This window comes from Xiphophorus maculatus, chromosome 13 (assembly GCF_002775205.1).
Source record: "Xiphophorus maculatus strain JP 163 A chromosome 13, X_maculatus-5.0-male, whole genome shotgun sequence".
In the NCBI taxonomy this organism is placed as follows: Eukaryota; Metazoa; Chordata; class Actinopteri; order Cyprinodontiformes; family Poeciliidae; genus Xiphophorus; species Xiphophorus maculatus.
In genome coordinates, this window is record NC_036455.1 from 26,385,517 (window position 1) to 26,404,339 (window position 18,823).

At 38.1% G+C, this 18,823-nt stretch overlaps 2 protein-coding genes across 3 annotated transcripts in view; one reads left to right on the forward strand and one right to left on the reverse strand.

Moving 5' to 3' along the window:
* Positions 1 to 18,823, forward strand: part of thrb (thyroid hormone receptor beta) — a 91,338-nt gene that overhangs the window by 13,144 nt on the left and 59,371 nt on the right. The gene's annotated exons all lie outside the window — the stretch shown is intronic.
* LOC111610640 (vegetative cell wall protein gp1-like) lies at positions 14,610 to 15,580 on the reverse strand. Its single transcript, XM_023345362.1, has 2 exons — positions 15,128 to 15,580; positions 14,610 to 14,978 (listed from the first exon to the last, which is right to left on the reverse strand). The coding sequence occupies exons 1-2, from the start codon at positions 15,578 to 15,580 to the stop codon at positions 14,610 to 14,612; spliced, it is 822 nt and encodes a 273-aa protein (XP_023201130.1).

Here is an 18,823-nt window from a genome sequence, read left to right on the forward strand (position 1 = left end):
CACAAGCAACTGCTAACATGAACCAGCAACAACGGCATGGCATCATAACTTACTGAATGCTAAAAATCTCGCTGTTATGTTTCAGTTCGATATTCAAGATGTCAGATGTGTGACAAAAGATGAGATCAAACTTGTTTTGCCTTGGTAAAACAAGCTGTGAACTGGTAGAATACAGAAACCTTTATGCCTCTGGGACAGTGGTGCCCAAAGTCGGTCCTGGAGGGCCGGCATCCTGCACATTTTAGTTCTCTCCCTGGTGGTACCAACAACCTTTTCAGCATGTCAATGTTCTTGTAACGAGCCATCATTTGATCCAGGTGCGTTAAACCAGGGAGAGAACTAAAACATGCAGGATTCCGTTCCAGATAAAGTTAGAGATCATGCTAAAAGTTGTTTTACAAAGTTGCCAAATTACTCACCCTTTGTCAGTGACATTAATAATGACAAAGTCTATCATCTGACTCCTTTTGTCTCCTTATTTTATAATGGTCAACCATACATTTTGCAACTCTAAAAATATATACATTTCATTGTTGAAAATAACAGCAAAAGTGTGCAAACTTTCTCCTGTATGATTTATCTAATATAGGATTTTACAGGAGGGTTTGTGTTCCTTATTTTTTGAGCCAAATGAATGAAAGGTGTTTAACTCCCTATTTTTTTATAAACACATTATAGATGGTACAGTAGTTGTGTTTCCATTACAAATGTCGAAAAGCACAATTTTGAAATTATTTCCTTTAAATAGTAAATGTAATTAAAATCACCCGTGAATAAGATCGTTCATGTGATAAGTTACTAAAAAACATGGCGGCGACAAATGTGACTTCCTTGTATTTTTTGTCATTGGTAGTTGATCACATGACTCGTGATGCAAAAAAAGTGTTTCCATTTCTGTTTAGTGAAATACACTAATTTTGGTATGGCCAAACAACCACCTTTTATTGAAAAAAGTTTTCAATAAAAAGTTTTTTCAAATTGGTATGTTTTTATTAAGCAAATTAATTTTCATAATTACAAATTGCACAATTTTAAAGCCAATGGAAATGTGGTTGCTGGGACAACTACTACTTTGACATAAAATGAGTACACGGCAGGTATTAATTATGTCTCAGCTGTGGTCTGTTCACAACCCAAAGGAAAGTAAAACTAATCGGTTATGGTCAAGATGGTCAAGCTGAAATCTGGTTGAAACTGGTAACCTACTGAGCTATTAACAAATAGAACAATGTTTACCTGACAGTAGCTAAGGTGTTATGCTGTAATCGATTTAAGAAAAAAAGAAGCCAACAGGCATTCTGCTGACAGAGGGTAAATGACATGAGCTTGTTCTACAACTAAGCTGAATCAACTACAAACACTTATAATGGAGACCATTAGTCGGAAATGTAGCTGAGGTTAGGTTTACAGGACCATGATCATAATAATAACGCACACAGTCTACACTAAGAAGGAATAGAATCAAGATATTTTCACTTACCAAAGTCCAAACTATAGTCAGGCTGTGCAAAAGTCAAAACTGCTGCAAATGTCAATAAACTGTTACAACATTGAGTGAGAGTGGGCCTAAATTCTGATTCTAATTGTGTAAGGAACAGATTGAGTCATACAGAAAGAAACTTCATGTTGTTGACAACATCATCCTCCAAACTGCTGATTCTTGAGGTAGATTCAGGTTTAACACACTGATTTAGTATTTGCTTAAAGTTTGCGAAATAAGTGCCATCTTGTGTTACGTGTCATCACCAAGGGTTTTCATTCTAAATTTAATGGGTCTCATCCACATAACAGAGCAATGACAAACAGTTTATAGTCCAGGGGTCTTTAACTCCGGCAACTGTCAGATGTGTGTCTGCTTCAACACACTTGAGTAAAATAATCAGCTAATCAGCAGGACTGTGGAGAACCTGACTGCATACCAAGGAGATGATCAGTCATTTGATTCTGGTGTGTTGGATCAGGGACACATCTAAAAGTTACAGGATGCTGGCCTTTGAGGACTGGTTGAAAAGCCCTGTTTATACATTCACATGTATGCCATTACATGAGTGGATATTAAAACTGTCCAAAAATACCTTTGCTTTAGCAGGGTTTCTTTACTAGGTTCAAAAGCTATTATCCATTATGGCTAATAGTCAGCATTTTCAATTAGCCACATGCAAAGTTGATTAGCTACAGCCTGAATATTACATAGTTGTTAAAAAAACAAACGTATATGGTTTAAACTAAGCTAAAATGTAATTTATTTCATGTTTAGACCGAGAACTTAGAGGATAAATTCTCAAAGTAGCTATAAAGAGTGACATGCACAGGCAGCTGTATTTAACTACTTACAATCATATAGAAATCAACATTATGGAGAAAGTGCTTCCATGTACTAGAAAACATCTGACCAAGCCCAGAAAATTAGCTACTTATTAATGCTACTATCTGCACTATAGCATTTTAGTTCCTAGTTTCTCCTCCAATAAACAGAAATATTCCACATCTAGTAAGTTTTTTTATTCATCATTTTACTGAGTGTTTTTTGCTGCATTTGCCTGATAGGGAACTTATGAATCAACATAGTTTGTGGATATTTTATGTAGGTTTCATAGAAACTAAAATAGAGGAGTAAATAAAATCATAAAATATTTCTGTTATGATAGATTTTCATAGATATCATGGGTTCTAATGAAATGTCAAAGGTTATTCCCTCATGTCAAGTTGATCAGGATGTCCAAAATTAAATTGGTTTATGAATACACCATTATGTTTTCTAAGTATAAACCATGTTTCTGTAGAGAATAAGTCTTTATTAATAAGGTGCCTGGTGGGAGCCTGATTCCCTCCCAGTATGCTTCATGCAAGAGCAACATTATCTTGGTATCGTCTGCATTAGTTGTATTTTTGACATTGCTGTAAACTTTAATTTTAGTTTGAACATGCTTTGGCCGTCTGATTGGACAGCATGTGTTTGTTTTTTTCCACTACTATGTATTCATACAGCTGGAGATGTGAAGTCAGCCCACATGTGCTTAGGAATAATGGGTCTTGGCTTCTTAAGCTCATTAAGGACAAAATAACACCATCATAAAAGTGTAAGCCTGCATGTGCCTTTAGATTCTTTGGACTTTGCGTGACCTAATCTGAAATTGGCAGTGTCTTTTTTTCCCTCTTTTCAACAAAGGGATTATATAAAACATATATGCTAGTTTGGTTTAAAAGTGCGGTACTTCCAGGTTTAAATAGCTGTGGTGTAGTTTAACCTTCCTCAAAGTGTACTAAAACCCGAAAATAAAATGCTCACAGAACTCAAAGTCTCTTATCCATATTAAGCAAGGTAATATTAGCTTTGAAGGCTATGAAAGGAGAATAGTTTTAAGATAGTAGCTATGTTGAAATAATATAGGTATTCATTTGTTTATCTCTCATGAGAACAATCTGTATTAGTAACTGCAGTAAAATTCAGCCTTTTCAAACAGGTTAGAGGAGAAGTTGCATTAAAGCTAAACATATTAGAAACTGGTGAGCATGTTATGCAGCTAATTAAAATCCCTGGTCACTGATATTAACTAACTCCATATTAACTCAAAACACTCATATTAAAGGTTTTATACAAAAGATTCTAAATAATAGAATGACAAACATGTTGTCAAAGATTAACATGCAAGTAATAATTTAAGCATATTAACAATTTTTTGACTTAAAATTGATCATCAATAACATCAGTTAGTCATTTTCTTTAATATAATATTATATATTTGGAAGTGTGGTCAACATGGACTGAACGGCTTCCTTCATTTCCTCTCCTGCCATTGCTAAAACTGCAGGCAGATTGAAATTCTAAAACAGAGCAGAAAATCGACATAATCTTTCACAACTTCTCCTTCTGTTTGCTGATTGGCCCACATTGAAATTTTATCAGAGGATATTGAGTTCAGTGGGAGAAACCCCATTCGGAGTAGTGAAGAGAGATGAGAATCTAGCAGAAATGAGTAGGACTGCAACGGCCAGACTACCAAGCAGCTGGTTACTTTCTCTGAAATCTTGTTCTTACTAAATTCTGTGCTACTCCCCTTGATATTTCTGGGTCTTCTGAATACAATGTTTATCTGGAGCTCTTCCATATTTTTGCCCACTTAAGTATTGGTGTTGACAATATAGTGGAACTGACGTGAAGGCAAGGAGTCTGAAGTAACACTTATACTGCTGAATCATGGCAAAGAGGTGTTGCTGTTTCGTTGCCCACCCAACAGCCCTGCAAGTTCAGTTTGCATATTTTTCATATGCAAGTGTAGGCCTTTTGCATGTGTGTGTATTATTTATTTACTTTCAAGGCTTTAACATTAATTGCATGTGCTAGATGATGCAGTGGTAAATTGTCCAGGGTGACCCCCCACAGTACCGGCAAAACAAGACAGTACAACAAATATTAAGAGATGTTTGACAGAATTACATATATAAAAGTCAACTAAATCTGTACAATTAGATCTAATGTTGCCAAACAAATGAAAATATGTACATGTAAAACAAAGTGTAACGGAGTTAGTGCGTGAGGGACTGACTCTGGCTTCAGGTTGGCCATCAGAAGGCCTGCATTTTTGCATTGAAGGGCATTTTGAGATTTTCCAAAATAATTTTTTTTTTTATGAAAAAAATTTATTAGCAATATTTCTAATGTTACTTCCTTAGATTAGAGAAACAACTGTTTTTTTCACTGAAGCATGTTCCTTTCAGAAGCAGCACAATCCTTTATATATCACCTGTAAAGGATGCTTTTGTTAGAAATCATTCGACCAGCATCATGACCTCACAGGGCGTCCTGTAAACTTTTCAGCTTCTGCTCCAAAGATGAGCTTTGTGGTGTTATATTCCTGTAATCTATATGGATGACAGAATCTCTACAGCATTCTGTTTGTCTCTTCTGCTGTTTTAACCCTCCACCAGTGCCACCCATGTCTCTTTTTGCTGTTGCAATAATTTCATGTGGCTGCAAACACCCAGCTGAAGATTGGCTCTAAGGTGTGCCTTGATTCCGCACAAACAGAGGGAAGACTCAACTCCATACGTCAGGATCATTTGTGCTTCCTGTGTGTGCTCCTGCCTGCACCGCCTGTGTGTTTCTGCATGCCTCCACTGCTCTTCATTTCTTTTCAGACAGTTGCCTTATCCCATATTTTAACATTGGGTTTCACAACTTAGGTTTTGAAATTTTTTATACCTAAAAATCCCCCACAGTGCAGTACCTTTGCTAAACACAAGGTGTTGCTGTAGAGGGCATTGTAATGCTGCACAGCAGGAATGGCAGCAAAAGAAGAATTTACAGGAAGTGCATAAAAATGTGACATGTTTAAGCATACTTCAACTAACTAATGGTTTGTGCAGCTTAGTAAAGCAGGACATTACAATAGGCTGTTTAAATGAAAAGTTTTAATAACAGATGTTGAGCTGGACAATTCAGCTATGTCATGAGAAGTGCATTAGTCAGTGAGGAACAGACTGACACTGAGGTTTAGTAGACCTGAGTGTGTGTTGTAGATGGAGCTGTGAGTGTTTAAGGCGTTATCAGCTTTGCTTCTAGAAACACAGGACTAGAAAAAGTTCTACTTTGACTGTAGGTTCTGGAACTTTATTCCACCAGAGCCTCATTTTGAGCCGTATGCAACGAAATTTCGTTCTGTATACACCCTGTGCATGCAAAATGACAATAAAGTCAGTCTAAGTCTAAGTCTATTTTGTGGAACGTTTTGAACTTGGCTGGATGGTTCTTGTGTGCATTTTCCTGGTGGGGACCAAAACAAGGCTGTACATGTAGATGAGGTGTCCTGACACTGAGTGGGTCCTTCTCCTGCAGGAGTGCTGTTGAGATCTGTGGGCCCAGATATCTGCTGTGTGTGACAGAAGATCACAGTTAAAATCTGTGACATCATATCAGTGGAGTGTTATTCTGTGATTGTTTTTTAGTATATATGATTAAGAGTTAAGTGCTGTTACTCCAGACTTTCTGGAATAATGTAACTGAATGAAAGCAAGTGGAATCCGACTCCCACGCTTGTCCCAGGAAGAGGTGTTGAAACACCAAGGCCCTAACACTTTTCCCTTCCTAGAGAAGGAAGAAGCCTCCGCGGTTCCTGAAAAAGTCAAAGGGAGTGCAAATGAGGCGGGAAGAAAACCCCCCAGGCTCCTAGAAAGTTAAAAGGATTCCCTCAGTGGAAATGGAGCACATCGTATCCACTCAAAAAACGATTTTCATAGATGAATAAAGAAGGTAAATAAAACATAGGGGTGAACATCGCTGCAACAGGTTTCCTCCATCGCCACAACCACACCCCAGAACCAGATTCCTCTGGGTCTGCTCTCACTCACTGACCTGGGCCTTTATACATATCAAAGTGTGAAACCTTTTTATTCACAAACGCTTTATGTCCTTATCAGCACTGTGCCATTTTATTCCAGATTTGTAACTTTTATTTATCCAAATAAATAAATCCTGTATTTATTTATAAAGGATTTATAAATATCCTTTAATGAAGGATATTATAAAAGGATATTTTATAATATCCTATCAAGAAGAAGTCTTGATACTTCTTCTTCTTCTTCTTCTTGATACTCCTTGTATCAAGAAGTCTTGAGTCTTGAGACTCATTCTCTCATTGACAGCAGAGACTTGTTACATACATCACAAAAAATAACTTAAAGGCAGAAATATAATCTACTTAACACTTTTAAAAATTGATACACACATTGGCAACAGAAGAGTTTTCACTGATAAATACAAGAGCCTACAGACAAATTTTCACATCCCTTTAATAAAGTTTTGAAGTGAGCAGATTCTGGAGCTTCAGGACCTGCTGTGGCAAGTTTCAGATAGAGGGACCAGAAAATTAGCAAAGCTCAATACGCACTGAAGGAACACTGAATATGAAAAAGTCCTGAAATCGAAGGCTGTGGTATTGTTTTTTGTGTGAAATGTAACATGTCAAGTATGATGGAATTAACTGGAGGTTGGATACCAGTGTAAGAGTCTGTGAGTGGGTAGAGAGGGCCATTTAACTAAGGAATATAAAGTGCAATAGTGAGTGAAGGCTTTGCTTTGAATCTAAGCTCCATGATAGACAGCGTTCAACAGATGTAATGTACATTTATTCTCTTTGGGGGTTTTTTGGTTCGTTTTTTTCTATGATCTTTGTAAAGCACCCTGGCTGTTTTTCAAAGGACTATATAAATCAATAAATGACTGGATGAATTATTCATACCAACGGAGGAGTTGGATTTCAAATGATTTCCCTTGTATCAAGAAGTTGCTTGGAAATGAGGAAGGCATCTCTCCAAAACAAATTCAACAATGTAAAAGGAATTGCAGTTTTGGGGGGGGACCTTTTAAAATGGTATGTTGAGAATGACTTACCCCGGCCCTCAGTAATCACCAGAAAAATTTTTATTAACATTAACATACCCTTCTTCTAATAGCTAATCAGCTTTTTGCATGCTTGTCATTAAAAATGTCATATTTGGTGATGAGCTTTAATTGTTTGAGGTTGGACATGCTCTTTGCCCTCATCTGTAGTTCCCTCCGCAGGTTCTTCGTCGATTCATGTCAGGACTCTGACTGGGTCGGCCCAGACATTCCTACCAGTCAGAAGAAACATTTTGGATAACGAGGAGCTTTTAGTGATAACTGCCCCTCAGGCCATGCTCTTGATGATGTCACAACTTCTTTGTTAGTTTATTAGTGAGTCAGCAATGATTCATCTTTCAGCAATTAAAGAGGCTTTGTTCATAGTAAGCAATCTGAGAAATAAAAACAAAAAGTGTATTTTTGAAATACAAATAGGACTTAGAGGTGTGTTTTATGAGTGGAATTCAAGCGCTCTTGGTGGCCCCCTGCTGGTTTGGAGGTGTCCTTACATGTTGCTTAGTTTGCTTTGCCTTGGGCTAGCTCTGTGTGGATGTGGAAGTTTTTATGTACTTAATTTTTTCTCACAAATAACAGTTTTGACAGCTATTAGTGCATGTTGGTGTATGCAGTACTACACTGAGAACTTGAGTGGTGAATTGTGGTGTCTTTTTTTATCAGGGTTTTCAATGAGGCACTGTTTTTTGGCATTGGAGGTGCCAAACATTTTCTGTCCACTGAAGGTTGGAATAAAATTATTTTTACTAAATTTGACAGTTTGTTTTGGTGAGGCCTTGGTAGGTGATGTAAGAACACGATGGGACGTTTCGTTAGCTTTTTATTGGCTGTGTGCCTCGGCCTCTCGTGCCCGTCTTTGCTTGCGCCCTGCAGCACAGTTTGCTGCTGAGATCTGTCTGTATTTACCTACATTTAAAGACCCTTCATTCTTACCCAGACTCCTAGTTCCTGCTACAGATTAATGCCCAGAGCTGAAAGGTGTTGTCCAGATGCCTGCTGACTGGTACTGACTGGTATTCAGACCAAAGGGTTTTGTGCAATAAAAGTTTGAATCTGTTTACACATGGTGAGAAAGTGTCAGTTTGCTGCTCTTACTCTCAAAATGTTCAGGTCTGTTTCCCATAGACCAGTGGTGTCCAAACGTTTTGTGATCAGGGCCAAAATCATCAACATGAAAACACTTGGGGGGCATAAAAAGTGTTTTTTAAGTGTACATATAAATTTATTGTACCTTTTTAATTTTATCACTACATATGCAAGAAACCAACAAAATAGACTTTTATACAACAGGGATTTGTAAATCTTAGCTCTAACACCGCTGTTAGAACAGAGGTTTTGTTCTTTTATTTATTTTTTTATTTATCCTGGGCTGTTTAATAGCTCTAATTATCAGCTTTGCAAGCTAATCTAACAAGACTTTAGCAATATTTTGGTGTAAAACTGATCACTGTATTTTAGAAGTGAACTTTTCACAAATCAAAATTGCTAAATGCATTTTAAATTACTTCTATATGAGTTTTCTTGTATAACACAAAACGGCAACTCAATAATAACTTTCTCTCTTCTAGGGCACAACCAACAATTACTTTAGTAATTAATTATTCTATCAATTATTATGACAATTAATTGGGTATAAAACTTTGGCACATTCCACAGATTTTTTATTTAACTTCTAAGACCTTTTTATGCAATATTAGCAATATATTAAAAGATGCAAAGAAGCAAATAATTCAGCTGAAAAAATCCCTCTAACATCAACATGTGAAAAGCTCAGTCTTTTCTACTGGACTAACATCAATACATTATAGAACTGATTTATTGATTATTTACTGGATTAACTGATAAATAACAAGGTAGCAAAGATGCCAAATAGGAATTTTTTTGTTTTGTTTTTTTTACATAATTTGATGGGTGACAGTGAAACTAAAACTGTACCAGTAGAGGAGTCCTGGGTAGAACAAGCAAAACGCATATATTTTTTGTACATACTCACAGTACTGCTGAACGTATGTTGTTCGTTCAGCAAATTGACATTTTGTGACCTTTCGTTTTTTTCAGCACCAACATTTGGCCCTCCATGTTGGAGCTGAAATTGACCTCAAAGTACCACCATGGTTTTTAACTGCTTTAAACTATCAGGTTATTTTCCCTGGATAGATTACTCAGGTTACATTAGTCTTATCAGTACACCATGTCACAGCAATGTGTCTGGTATGCACTATTGTATGCTAGATTGTGCTCTATGTAAGCCACATTTAAACCTTTGTTTCAGTTTAGAATGTGAAGCTGAGATGTTTGCCCACAGTGTAATGCAGAGTGAAGGCTAAAAAATCTACTTATTTTATTTCTTCCAAAAATCGGAACTTCTCCACCACCCATGCTGTTCCAAAACTGGAACATTGACTCTCGGGTTCTATAAGGACTGATTATGAAATACAAACTAATAATAGTCAATAAAACAAACTTAATTAGAAAAATCTCCTTTGTACTGTTTTAGCATTGTTAGCTCAGAGAAAATGTGTTTTAACAAGAACAGAGCAGTAGATACCTGCTGTATAAACACTTTATGTTAACTTGAATGACTAGTATGGAATTCTTCTCTTGTCCTTTGACCTCTCCTCAGGACATGATTTGATTTGTATTTGGGTGCTACTTCTAGAAGATAATTGAACATGCAATTTTTACTTAAAATATTAACAATGTTAAAATTCTGTCTTTTTTGGGAAGTTAACATGCAGTAGTTCCAACTTTTCTGGAAGACCATGTTATGGCAAAACTAAATAAAACAATCGCAACTTTGATTGCTACTTTTTGAAAAAGGTGGCGTAAAGTCAGTAATTTTACACCACAACAATCACAAGAAAAACATGGCAACATGCTGTGGGTACTGATTTATAGAAATTTTACCTTGACACACTTCCCCTACCCAATATTTAATGGAGACAGCACCTGATGCAGGGACAATGCAATTGTTATGCATCTCCAAGCCAGTAGTAGGGCAAGTTAACCTGGTAGCCCGCCAGGCTTATAATACACTGAGGGTAACCCAGGAGACAGTATTTCCTGGCTGTCTTTGTTAAAAGACTGTTAATAGAGGTAGTTGAGGGTAGGTTTGTCAAAACAAATTTAAAAGATTAACTTCACGTTTTCCATTTTCTAGTTCAATCATGTGTTGGTAGGAAAAACAAGTGTGACAGAAGGAAGTGTCATGTCAAAATTCTCAACATTTTAAACAATCTGGTTGCGCTAGCTAGGAGTGCACATGTTTAGTGGTCAAGTTAGTTACGGCTCCACAGGAAGTGTCGTCGTGAAAACAGGGAGCCTCCACACTATAAAGTGGGCGATCATAATGTTATCAACTTTGTTGCACTTTCATTTCCTTGTCTTTTAGGCAATAATGCTGCAGTAAAGTGGTCTGATCTGGAGGGTCAACCTCCTCAGACCCTAATGTTGGTGGTGTTTAGATTAAACTTGGTCTAAACAGCCCGGAGCTAAACACTGCTGAAAAAGAAAGCTCTCTGACATTTCTCAAGGAGGAACTCCTGCTGACTGAAAACACTGCAGCTGACCACAGAGGATACAGTGCAGCATACAGATTTAAAGTTCAGTGGGGAGAGCAAACTGTGCAGCCGTTTCCAGAACACACATATAAAAGTGAGTCAAGGAGAATTAGTGTTTTTCCAATAAAGGAGAAAAGCAGGGTGCCGCTGCACAGACGGGTAATAATAGGCTGTGGCTCTGTGCTGCACCCAGCTGACTTTCTATTTTTCCTTATCGGTTATTTGTTCTCCAGCTGGATGTAACTTTCTAAAACTATGCCCTGATGTGCTTCCCTATTAGAGTAAAATCTGCACTGAATTCTTCTTTTCTCTATAGACCACAGGGAACAAAGCAATGATATATTTCTGAAAGCTTTCTCCCTGTACGCTGATGACTAGACATTGATATTCACTTTATATTTTGCCTAAAGATATTGCAAAATATAATAATGAGAATATAATGCAAAAGATAATAGACATTTGCATTAATTAGCATAAACCATGCCTAATCTTCCTTTTGTGGGCTCACCCTCATCAATCTATGCTGGATGGAACTTTTCACTGTTATGCTGGTTTGTTCACATGCACAGAAATTAAATGTTGGCAAATTGTTTGAAGGATTTAATGAAGTGCCTCTTATATTTTGCTTTATGACAGCCTAAATTTGACTTTTTGCAAATGTATTCTAAAAATGACTGAGTGCCTATTGAATATTACACATTGATTCCCACTCATATTCCTATTCCTTCTACTTGTCTTGAAGTTATTGTTCCAGCTTGTCCTAAATTATATTTGACTTCAGTTTATACTAATGGTGTAATGTGATCTTCTGGCATGAGACCTTGCAATATTAGAACCCAACAGTACTTCTCCTAAAAACAAAGTTTATGCACAGTTGCTCATGAATTATGGTGCTCATGGTGGCAGAATGTTGGAGCAGCTCTGTCATATTTGGGATTTGTTCTTTTGGTTGACTTGCTCATTATTCATTTAGCCGTATCAGTAGCTGCATTGCCATTGACCATATAATTGCCTTATTTGATATTTCGAAAATGAATTTACTTGAAGGGATCCATTGTTAGTTGTGAGAAATATTTATTTTAGATGTAAAAACAGTACAGTAATAATACTATAGGTTGTTTAGTTTCTATAAATTTTAATAAAATATTGTCACATGAACATCGCCATGTTGTTCATGCTGCAATGCATTCTGGACTAAAAACTATGTTTGTAGTCTGACTCTGTGCAGTCAAAACAGGAATGAGTAACATCATTAAACTTTTTCAAATTGAACCGGTGCTCTTTGAAATTGATGGGATTGTAGAACTCACAACAGGTGATGAATATGAGGAGGACCAAATGGAGGATGAGGACATACAGTAGTTGGCCGTAGGAGCTGGTGTTTTGCTGTTGAAGGTGCCATCTTCAGCTTCATGAATGAATCAATAAATGACTGGTCAAACTGTGTGATCCAGTAAGTACTTATATAGCTCTGTGTCTGGTCCAGTAACAGATGTTTAGGGTCTGGTCTTGGTCCAGTTGGATCAGCTGTTTCATATTCAGTACCGCTAGCAGTGTAGCTCCATTAGCATTTCAAAGAGCTTCCATCCCTGCTTGTCTGAAGTTTTTCCCAGCGTTTAGCTGGCAGCAGTGGGGTTTAGGTGATTTGTGGATAAAATGTGTCGGCAGGGCATTTATTTTTAGCTCGTTAAGGTAACAATCACCTGTTAGAGCCTTTGTCAGTTTTGCTCATACAAATGACTCAGAGTCTTCTGGAGAGAAATGTTGAGAGCACAAGTGCCCCAGTTATTCGGAAGTTGCGTTTGGCTCCGGCTCTTTCCCACCGTGCTCTTCTTTTTTCATGCGGGAAAGGAACCAAACTCACCTCACTGTTTTTTTTTTTGTTTTTGTTTTTTTTATTACAGCCAACAGTGACACAGTGTGGCATTATCTAAAATTACATAAGTCAAACGCAATATGATAAACAACTAAAAGTAAAGTTGGCCTTCCTGTTTTTACTCTGTAGATTCCAGTGCAATACAGACTGAAGCATGTCATGAAACCAGCAAGTAAAAAAAATGTCGACCTCCGTGGGTGAAAAATATAACAAAATATGTACATTTTTGAAGTAATTATGAGTTTTAGAGTATGATGAACAGCAATTTTTTAGTTAATCGGAAAATTACAGCATATTTAGGCTAACATGTTAAACTAATCCTGGATCTCTTTAATGGAAACTTACAGATTTTGAAAAATTTCTCATTTTTCTATAAAACTTTTGGTGCTTTTTATAAAAGGATAAGGTGCTTTTTTGGGCCATATCAAAGTTGGTATATTTTGCAAAACTGCAATAGAAACACTTTTTCTTCAAACTACTACTTTTCATTCAAAACTTTTGTTTTTGTTGACATGTGATATGTTAATTTTAAACTGTAATTGAATGAACGAGGTAAACAAAAAAAATTAAAGTAAACTTTCTGAAGTGAGCAACAAAAATATTGAACTTGGGTCTTATATTTATTTTATAATTATTCTTTTTATTGAAAAGAATAAGTATAGCTGTTCTTGTCTCAGCATACTGAGATGCTTGTTTTTTCCCCATATTTCTGCAGGTTTCATACTGTTCCTTTAATGTAACACAGTTGGTCTGCAGAAAAGACTGGACACCAAAGCTTAAAGGCCAAAGACATCATTAGCCATTTGTCTACATGTTAGAGTCATGGAGGAGCTTCAGCCCTAGATTCCCAGCAGACAATGAGCATCCTGAGGCTAGATACTGAACCCCATATAACTGCAAACTTAGTGGGGTTGGTTTGTATAGCATTATCATTCTCACATCTACATTCTGCCAGTTGCATGGTGTGAGTCATTTGAATTTGTGTGTCACAACTCATTGAACTGTTGGTTCCTGTGTATGTTTCCTGCCCATGGTAAAAATGTTGCAGGAGAATTTCTATCTCCAGATGCAGCTAAATCTTTGTCCCAAAGGAACTGGTTTTACCTTTAGCATACTGTCTGGGTTTACTGGTGGAGGGGAAAATGAAATACTTTAAAGGGGACTGTCATGAAACTGCAGTGTGAGGTGGTGAGGCAGACGTAGTGGACCCAGTTGCTGAGAGAAATTATGACTGTTTAATGGTGAAGAATGCACAAATAATCTCAAAGTCCAGGCAGCACAGCTTGAGCGGAAAGTCTAAGGCTCACCACTGGTAGCACTGGTAACTAAAACCAAGAAGCGACAGGAACACGACAGAATCGACAGACTGATACAACAAGGGCCCGACAAAGACACAGAAACACAGGTGGCATTAAATACACAGAGGGTAATCATGAAGACACACCTGGGAACAATCAAGGGGTAGACAGGACAACACAGAGACTCAATAGACACAGAAACCCAAAATAAACACACAGAAAAATTAAAATCAACACAGAGAAAACTAAATCCTTACAGTACCCCTCCCCCCATCCCCCAAGGACGGTTATTAGACGCCCCAAACAAGTCCAAAACAAAATAAACTCAACCAGGAGGGGCGCTGGAAGGGGGGCCAGAGTCCAAAAAATAACCCAACCAGGGTGGGTGGAGGGCCATGTAAACTCCATGGCCCTCTGGAAGGAGGGCCAGAGTCCATGAACAACACAAAATAAACTCAGTCCACAAACAAACAGCACGGTCAGGGTGGGGCCTGACGTGAACAGTCCAGTGGCCGAAGGGGCAGGAGGCGACCTGTCTTGGGAGGTCCGGCGGCCGACGTCGGCGCAGGGGGCGGACCACTGGAGGCGGGTCTGGCGGGCGACATCAGCGCAGGGGGCCAGCAGATGGCTCGGAGGTGGAGACTCGGAGGGGGCTCTGGGAGGCGGAGATTTGGAGGGGGCACTAGGGGACGACGAGGGGTCTTGGATGGCACTAGGGGCGATGAGGGACCTCTGGGGCCACTGGAAGGCGGAGACTCGGAGGGAGCACTGGGAGGAGGACACTCGGAGGGAGCACTGGGAAGAGGCAACGAGGAGTCACTAGGGGGCAACGAGGAGTCCCTGGGGCACTAGGGAGCGTCGAAGGACCACAAGGAGAGGGCTCAGGAGGACCACAGGGAGAGGGGGAGAACCCACTTACAAGGGCGAATGGCCCACTGACTGGAGCAGACCACGCCACCAGCCGTGCTGCCTATCGGCCAGGTGCCAGCCTGGCCACCTGGGACCCCATCACCATGGGGACTGTGGCCGAAGGTGAGAAGACAGCGGCGGCTGAAAGTGGAGAGGCTGCAGCGGCGGCAAGAGGCGAAGATTCTGCAGCAGCGCCCAGAGGAGCAGTGTCTGCAGCAGCGGCCAGAGGTGTGGCGGGCGCAGGAGACGTAGCCAGAGCTGCGGCTGGAGGTGGTGCTGGTCCCAGAGATGCTGGAGCTGGGTTGGTGGAGCGGACGAATCGGATGTCTGGCTTTGGAGGCAGAGGGTCGCCAGCCATGACAGCTAGAGCTGTCTGATGTTCAGACTCTGCCTTCTGCTGCAGCTCCACCAACCCCAGGGACAGGAGATAGGCGGACCAGTCTTCCAGCACCAAGAGAAACCTGATGGCGACCCCGAGGCGTCTATATGCGAAATATGGTTCCGCCACAATCTCAGCATAGTGAAATATGATATATACCATAGATATGTAAATGTCTGGTGTCAACTGTATACCAAAGACTTAAAGATCCAGTTTCTAAGTAAAAAAAAAAAACTTGCTCAAATTATAATATTTCTCTGTTGATCCACTAAAGCTGTTTAAAATGTGTCTCAAAGCATAAGAGAGAAAGAATGGAGAAGGCAAACCACAATGGAGCTGCTGGTGTAGGAGCCGATCCAACAGTTCACTGTACATCTATAAATCTAACTGACAGTTTTATTCTCTCTCAGATGTGCTCCAATAAGTGGGGAGACTATTGGTAACAATGTGTGGATCTACCAGAATGAACCTTTTAAAATTAGACACAGTGTTTTCATGAGGAAAAAGATCCCAAGAGAAGAAACACAACACAGTGTTATTCCTGAGACAGAGACTTCCGTGTTTTGGAACTGTTAGAAATGTGAAAAATTTTATTACCATCCTAAAGACTTCTTTATTTTAGGATCAATATTTAGGATCAATATATTGTGAAAATTTATATTTGTTGTTATGGTTGGAGATACTTTCATTACTTAAAGTGAAAAGTTACTAAATGCCATTTTTTCTTCTCATCAGTGAGGTTAGCATAAAAACTAGAACAGATTGAAACAGCTGGCACAGATCCCCCAAAGGGGATTTTCAGAAAGGTTTTTTGTTTTTGTTGACGTTGAAACTCTTGTGTGCAGGATTCAGTCATTCCTTGACAACGGGGTGGGGGTTCGCTCCGTCTCTAAGGCTGAGTGGAACCACCCTACAGATGAAGCTCATTTCGCCCCCCTTGTACACGGGTTCTGATGATCCATGTGACTGAACTCTCAAGTACAGTCATGTCTCATGACTGTACTTGAGAGTCGGAATGTTGACAGAATGGTGACTTGAGGTATTCAATAAAAAGAATATTCCATCGCTAAGTGAAAAACATTATAAAGATGAACTAAATCCAGACTGATGTTTTCAAGACTTTAGTTCTATTACTCATGGTGATTTTCTGCACCAGCGAATGAAAACATGACATTTAGGATTAGAATATGACATAAGGCTAATAAAAAATATTTTAAATACAGGAATGTGGTCTAGTAGATGTATTACTGTTTTAACAGTTGTTATTTTTAAAAGGTACTTTCCATGTGCCAAACAAGTTTTAGTGGGACACATACTTTTAATTTATTGAATATATTAATACAGGAATGTTAACAACTTGAATTTTGGGAAAAGTGGCTGTCTCTTCCTCTCTTCCTTCCCTAAAACACAAAACTTAACGTGTTCATACAGTTGTATTTTTTTATAGTTCCATTTGTTATTCTTTCACCGAAATTGGCTCCAAAATGCTCTAAGGTAATTCAGAGATTAACTTGGAAAGACACAGAAATGGATTTTCTTTGCAGGCTATTTCCAGAAGAGTCATGTTTGTGCATGCATGGCTGGCTACACAATTCTCCAGTCTTCCAAATCCTCCCACAGTTCTTTTGCAGTCAGACTGGCACTTGGATTAGTTTTTTAGGGCAGTATATACAGTATATATATATATATATATATATATATATATATATATATATATATATATATATATATATATATATATATATATATATATATATATATATATGTTGCTCCAAAGGACCAATCTCAAAGCCAATAAGTTTTGCTTACTGTAATTTCATGATTTTATTGTATATTGAAGGTTTTGTTCCCTGAATGAATGAAGAAGGGATAAATATATTTTTAAAGCTTTACAGTTTATACAAAATAGGCTTTAGTTGAGATTAGTGGAAGAAAGCTGTTGACCTTTAGCAACTATGTCACGGAACTGCAAGAGGCGCCGTGATGGACGTCCGAAGTGTTGTGCGGAGTGATTGTTTTCTCACATTGTTTATGCCAACGTAGCCAAGGCTTCTATTTGTAGTTAATATTAATTCCTGAAGAATACTCCTAAATTTCTGAATTTAGGATAAATTCAGAAATTTACTATTCAGAATGGTAGTAAGTGATCATTCACTCACTTACAGTAATTAGTGAGTGAATGGCTTTAATGAAAACACTTTGACTATTCTCTCAAGGTAATTACAAAGACAAACGGCTAAATGACTCTTCCAGAACTGTTGTTGCTCTTGGCACCAACTGTTCTCTGGCTTGCCTATTGGAATTAACATGAGGATGTGGAAATAAAGCTGCATTTGTTCAAAAAGCAGGAGTAGATCTGTTTGCACTTTTCACCCTCAAACCTCCCTCTCTCCCTTCCTCATCTTTGAATAGTATTAACATGAGCCTGTTTTAGCCCCAAGAGACTCAAACAATGATAAGAGCTGAACCTATTCCCTATGGGAACCAAACACTTGGACCAAAATAAAAACAGCATTGTGAGCCAGGGTTCAAATAAAATTAGTTGATCAGAAATTCTTATGTGTCGTTTCCATGCAAAGATTCCCCTGTAGTGCGTCCTAGTCACAGGCCAGTATGAGATTTGATATGATAACCTTGAGGAAAAATACGGACGATCATATTTTCAGAACAATTTACAAGAAAACAAATCTGTTACATGATTCTATTTTTAACATTTTCAACAACTATTTATACCTACTTCTGCTAAAATAATATAAGATGTTGACTCTTTAATAATATTATTATTATTATTATTATTATCAGATAATAATAATATTGTTATTATATAATAATAAGAGTATTATTATTGCTATAATACTCTGGAGTCTGAGGCAGAGTCTGCAAGGGGCACAACATGCAGGTCTGACATATTTCAGAAATGCATCTGAGAAAAGTGAAGATGCACCAATCCGATATTAATATCTGTTTCTGTCCTTATATAAAAAAAGAAATTGGATCGGGTATTGGTGATAATACTAAATCATAAGGGCAGATTTATTTAGTTTAACTCTATGCTTTGTGCTCTGAGCAACATCATGCTTTACTATTTATTTTACATTATATTTAGAATTCCTAATAGCACATTATGAACCATTTGAAAGAACGTTTGTTCCAGTTTATTTTTACATGTTACACAATAGTCAAGCTACTGTTTTTGTCAGTTTTGGTTTCTGGTAACACTTTATTTGAAGGGGCGTGTTTAAGACTGACATGTCATTGTCATAAACATGATATACCACCTGTCATGAACATGGCTGTCAATGACTGTTGTCATGAAGTGTTATTCTGTAAATAATGACACTTTTAATGCAAAGTTGCACTAAAACTTGCATTAAGAATCCATTAAAAGTGTCAACCTTGCATAAA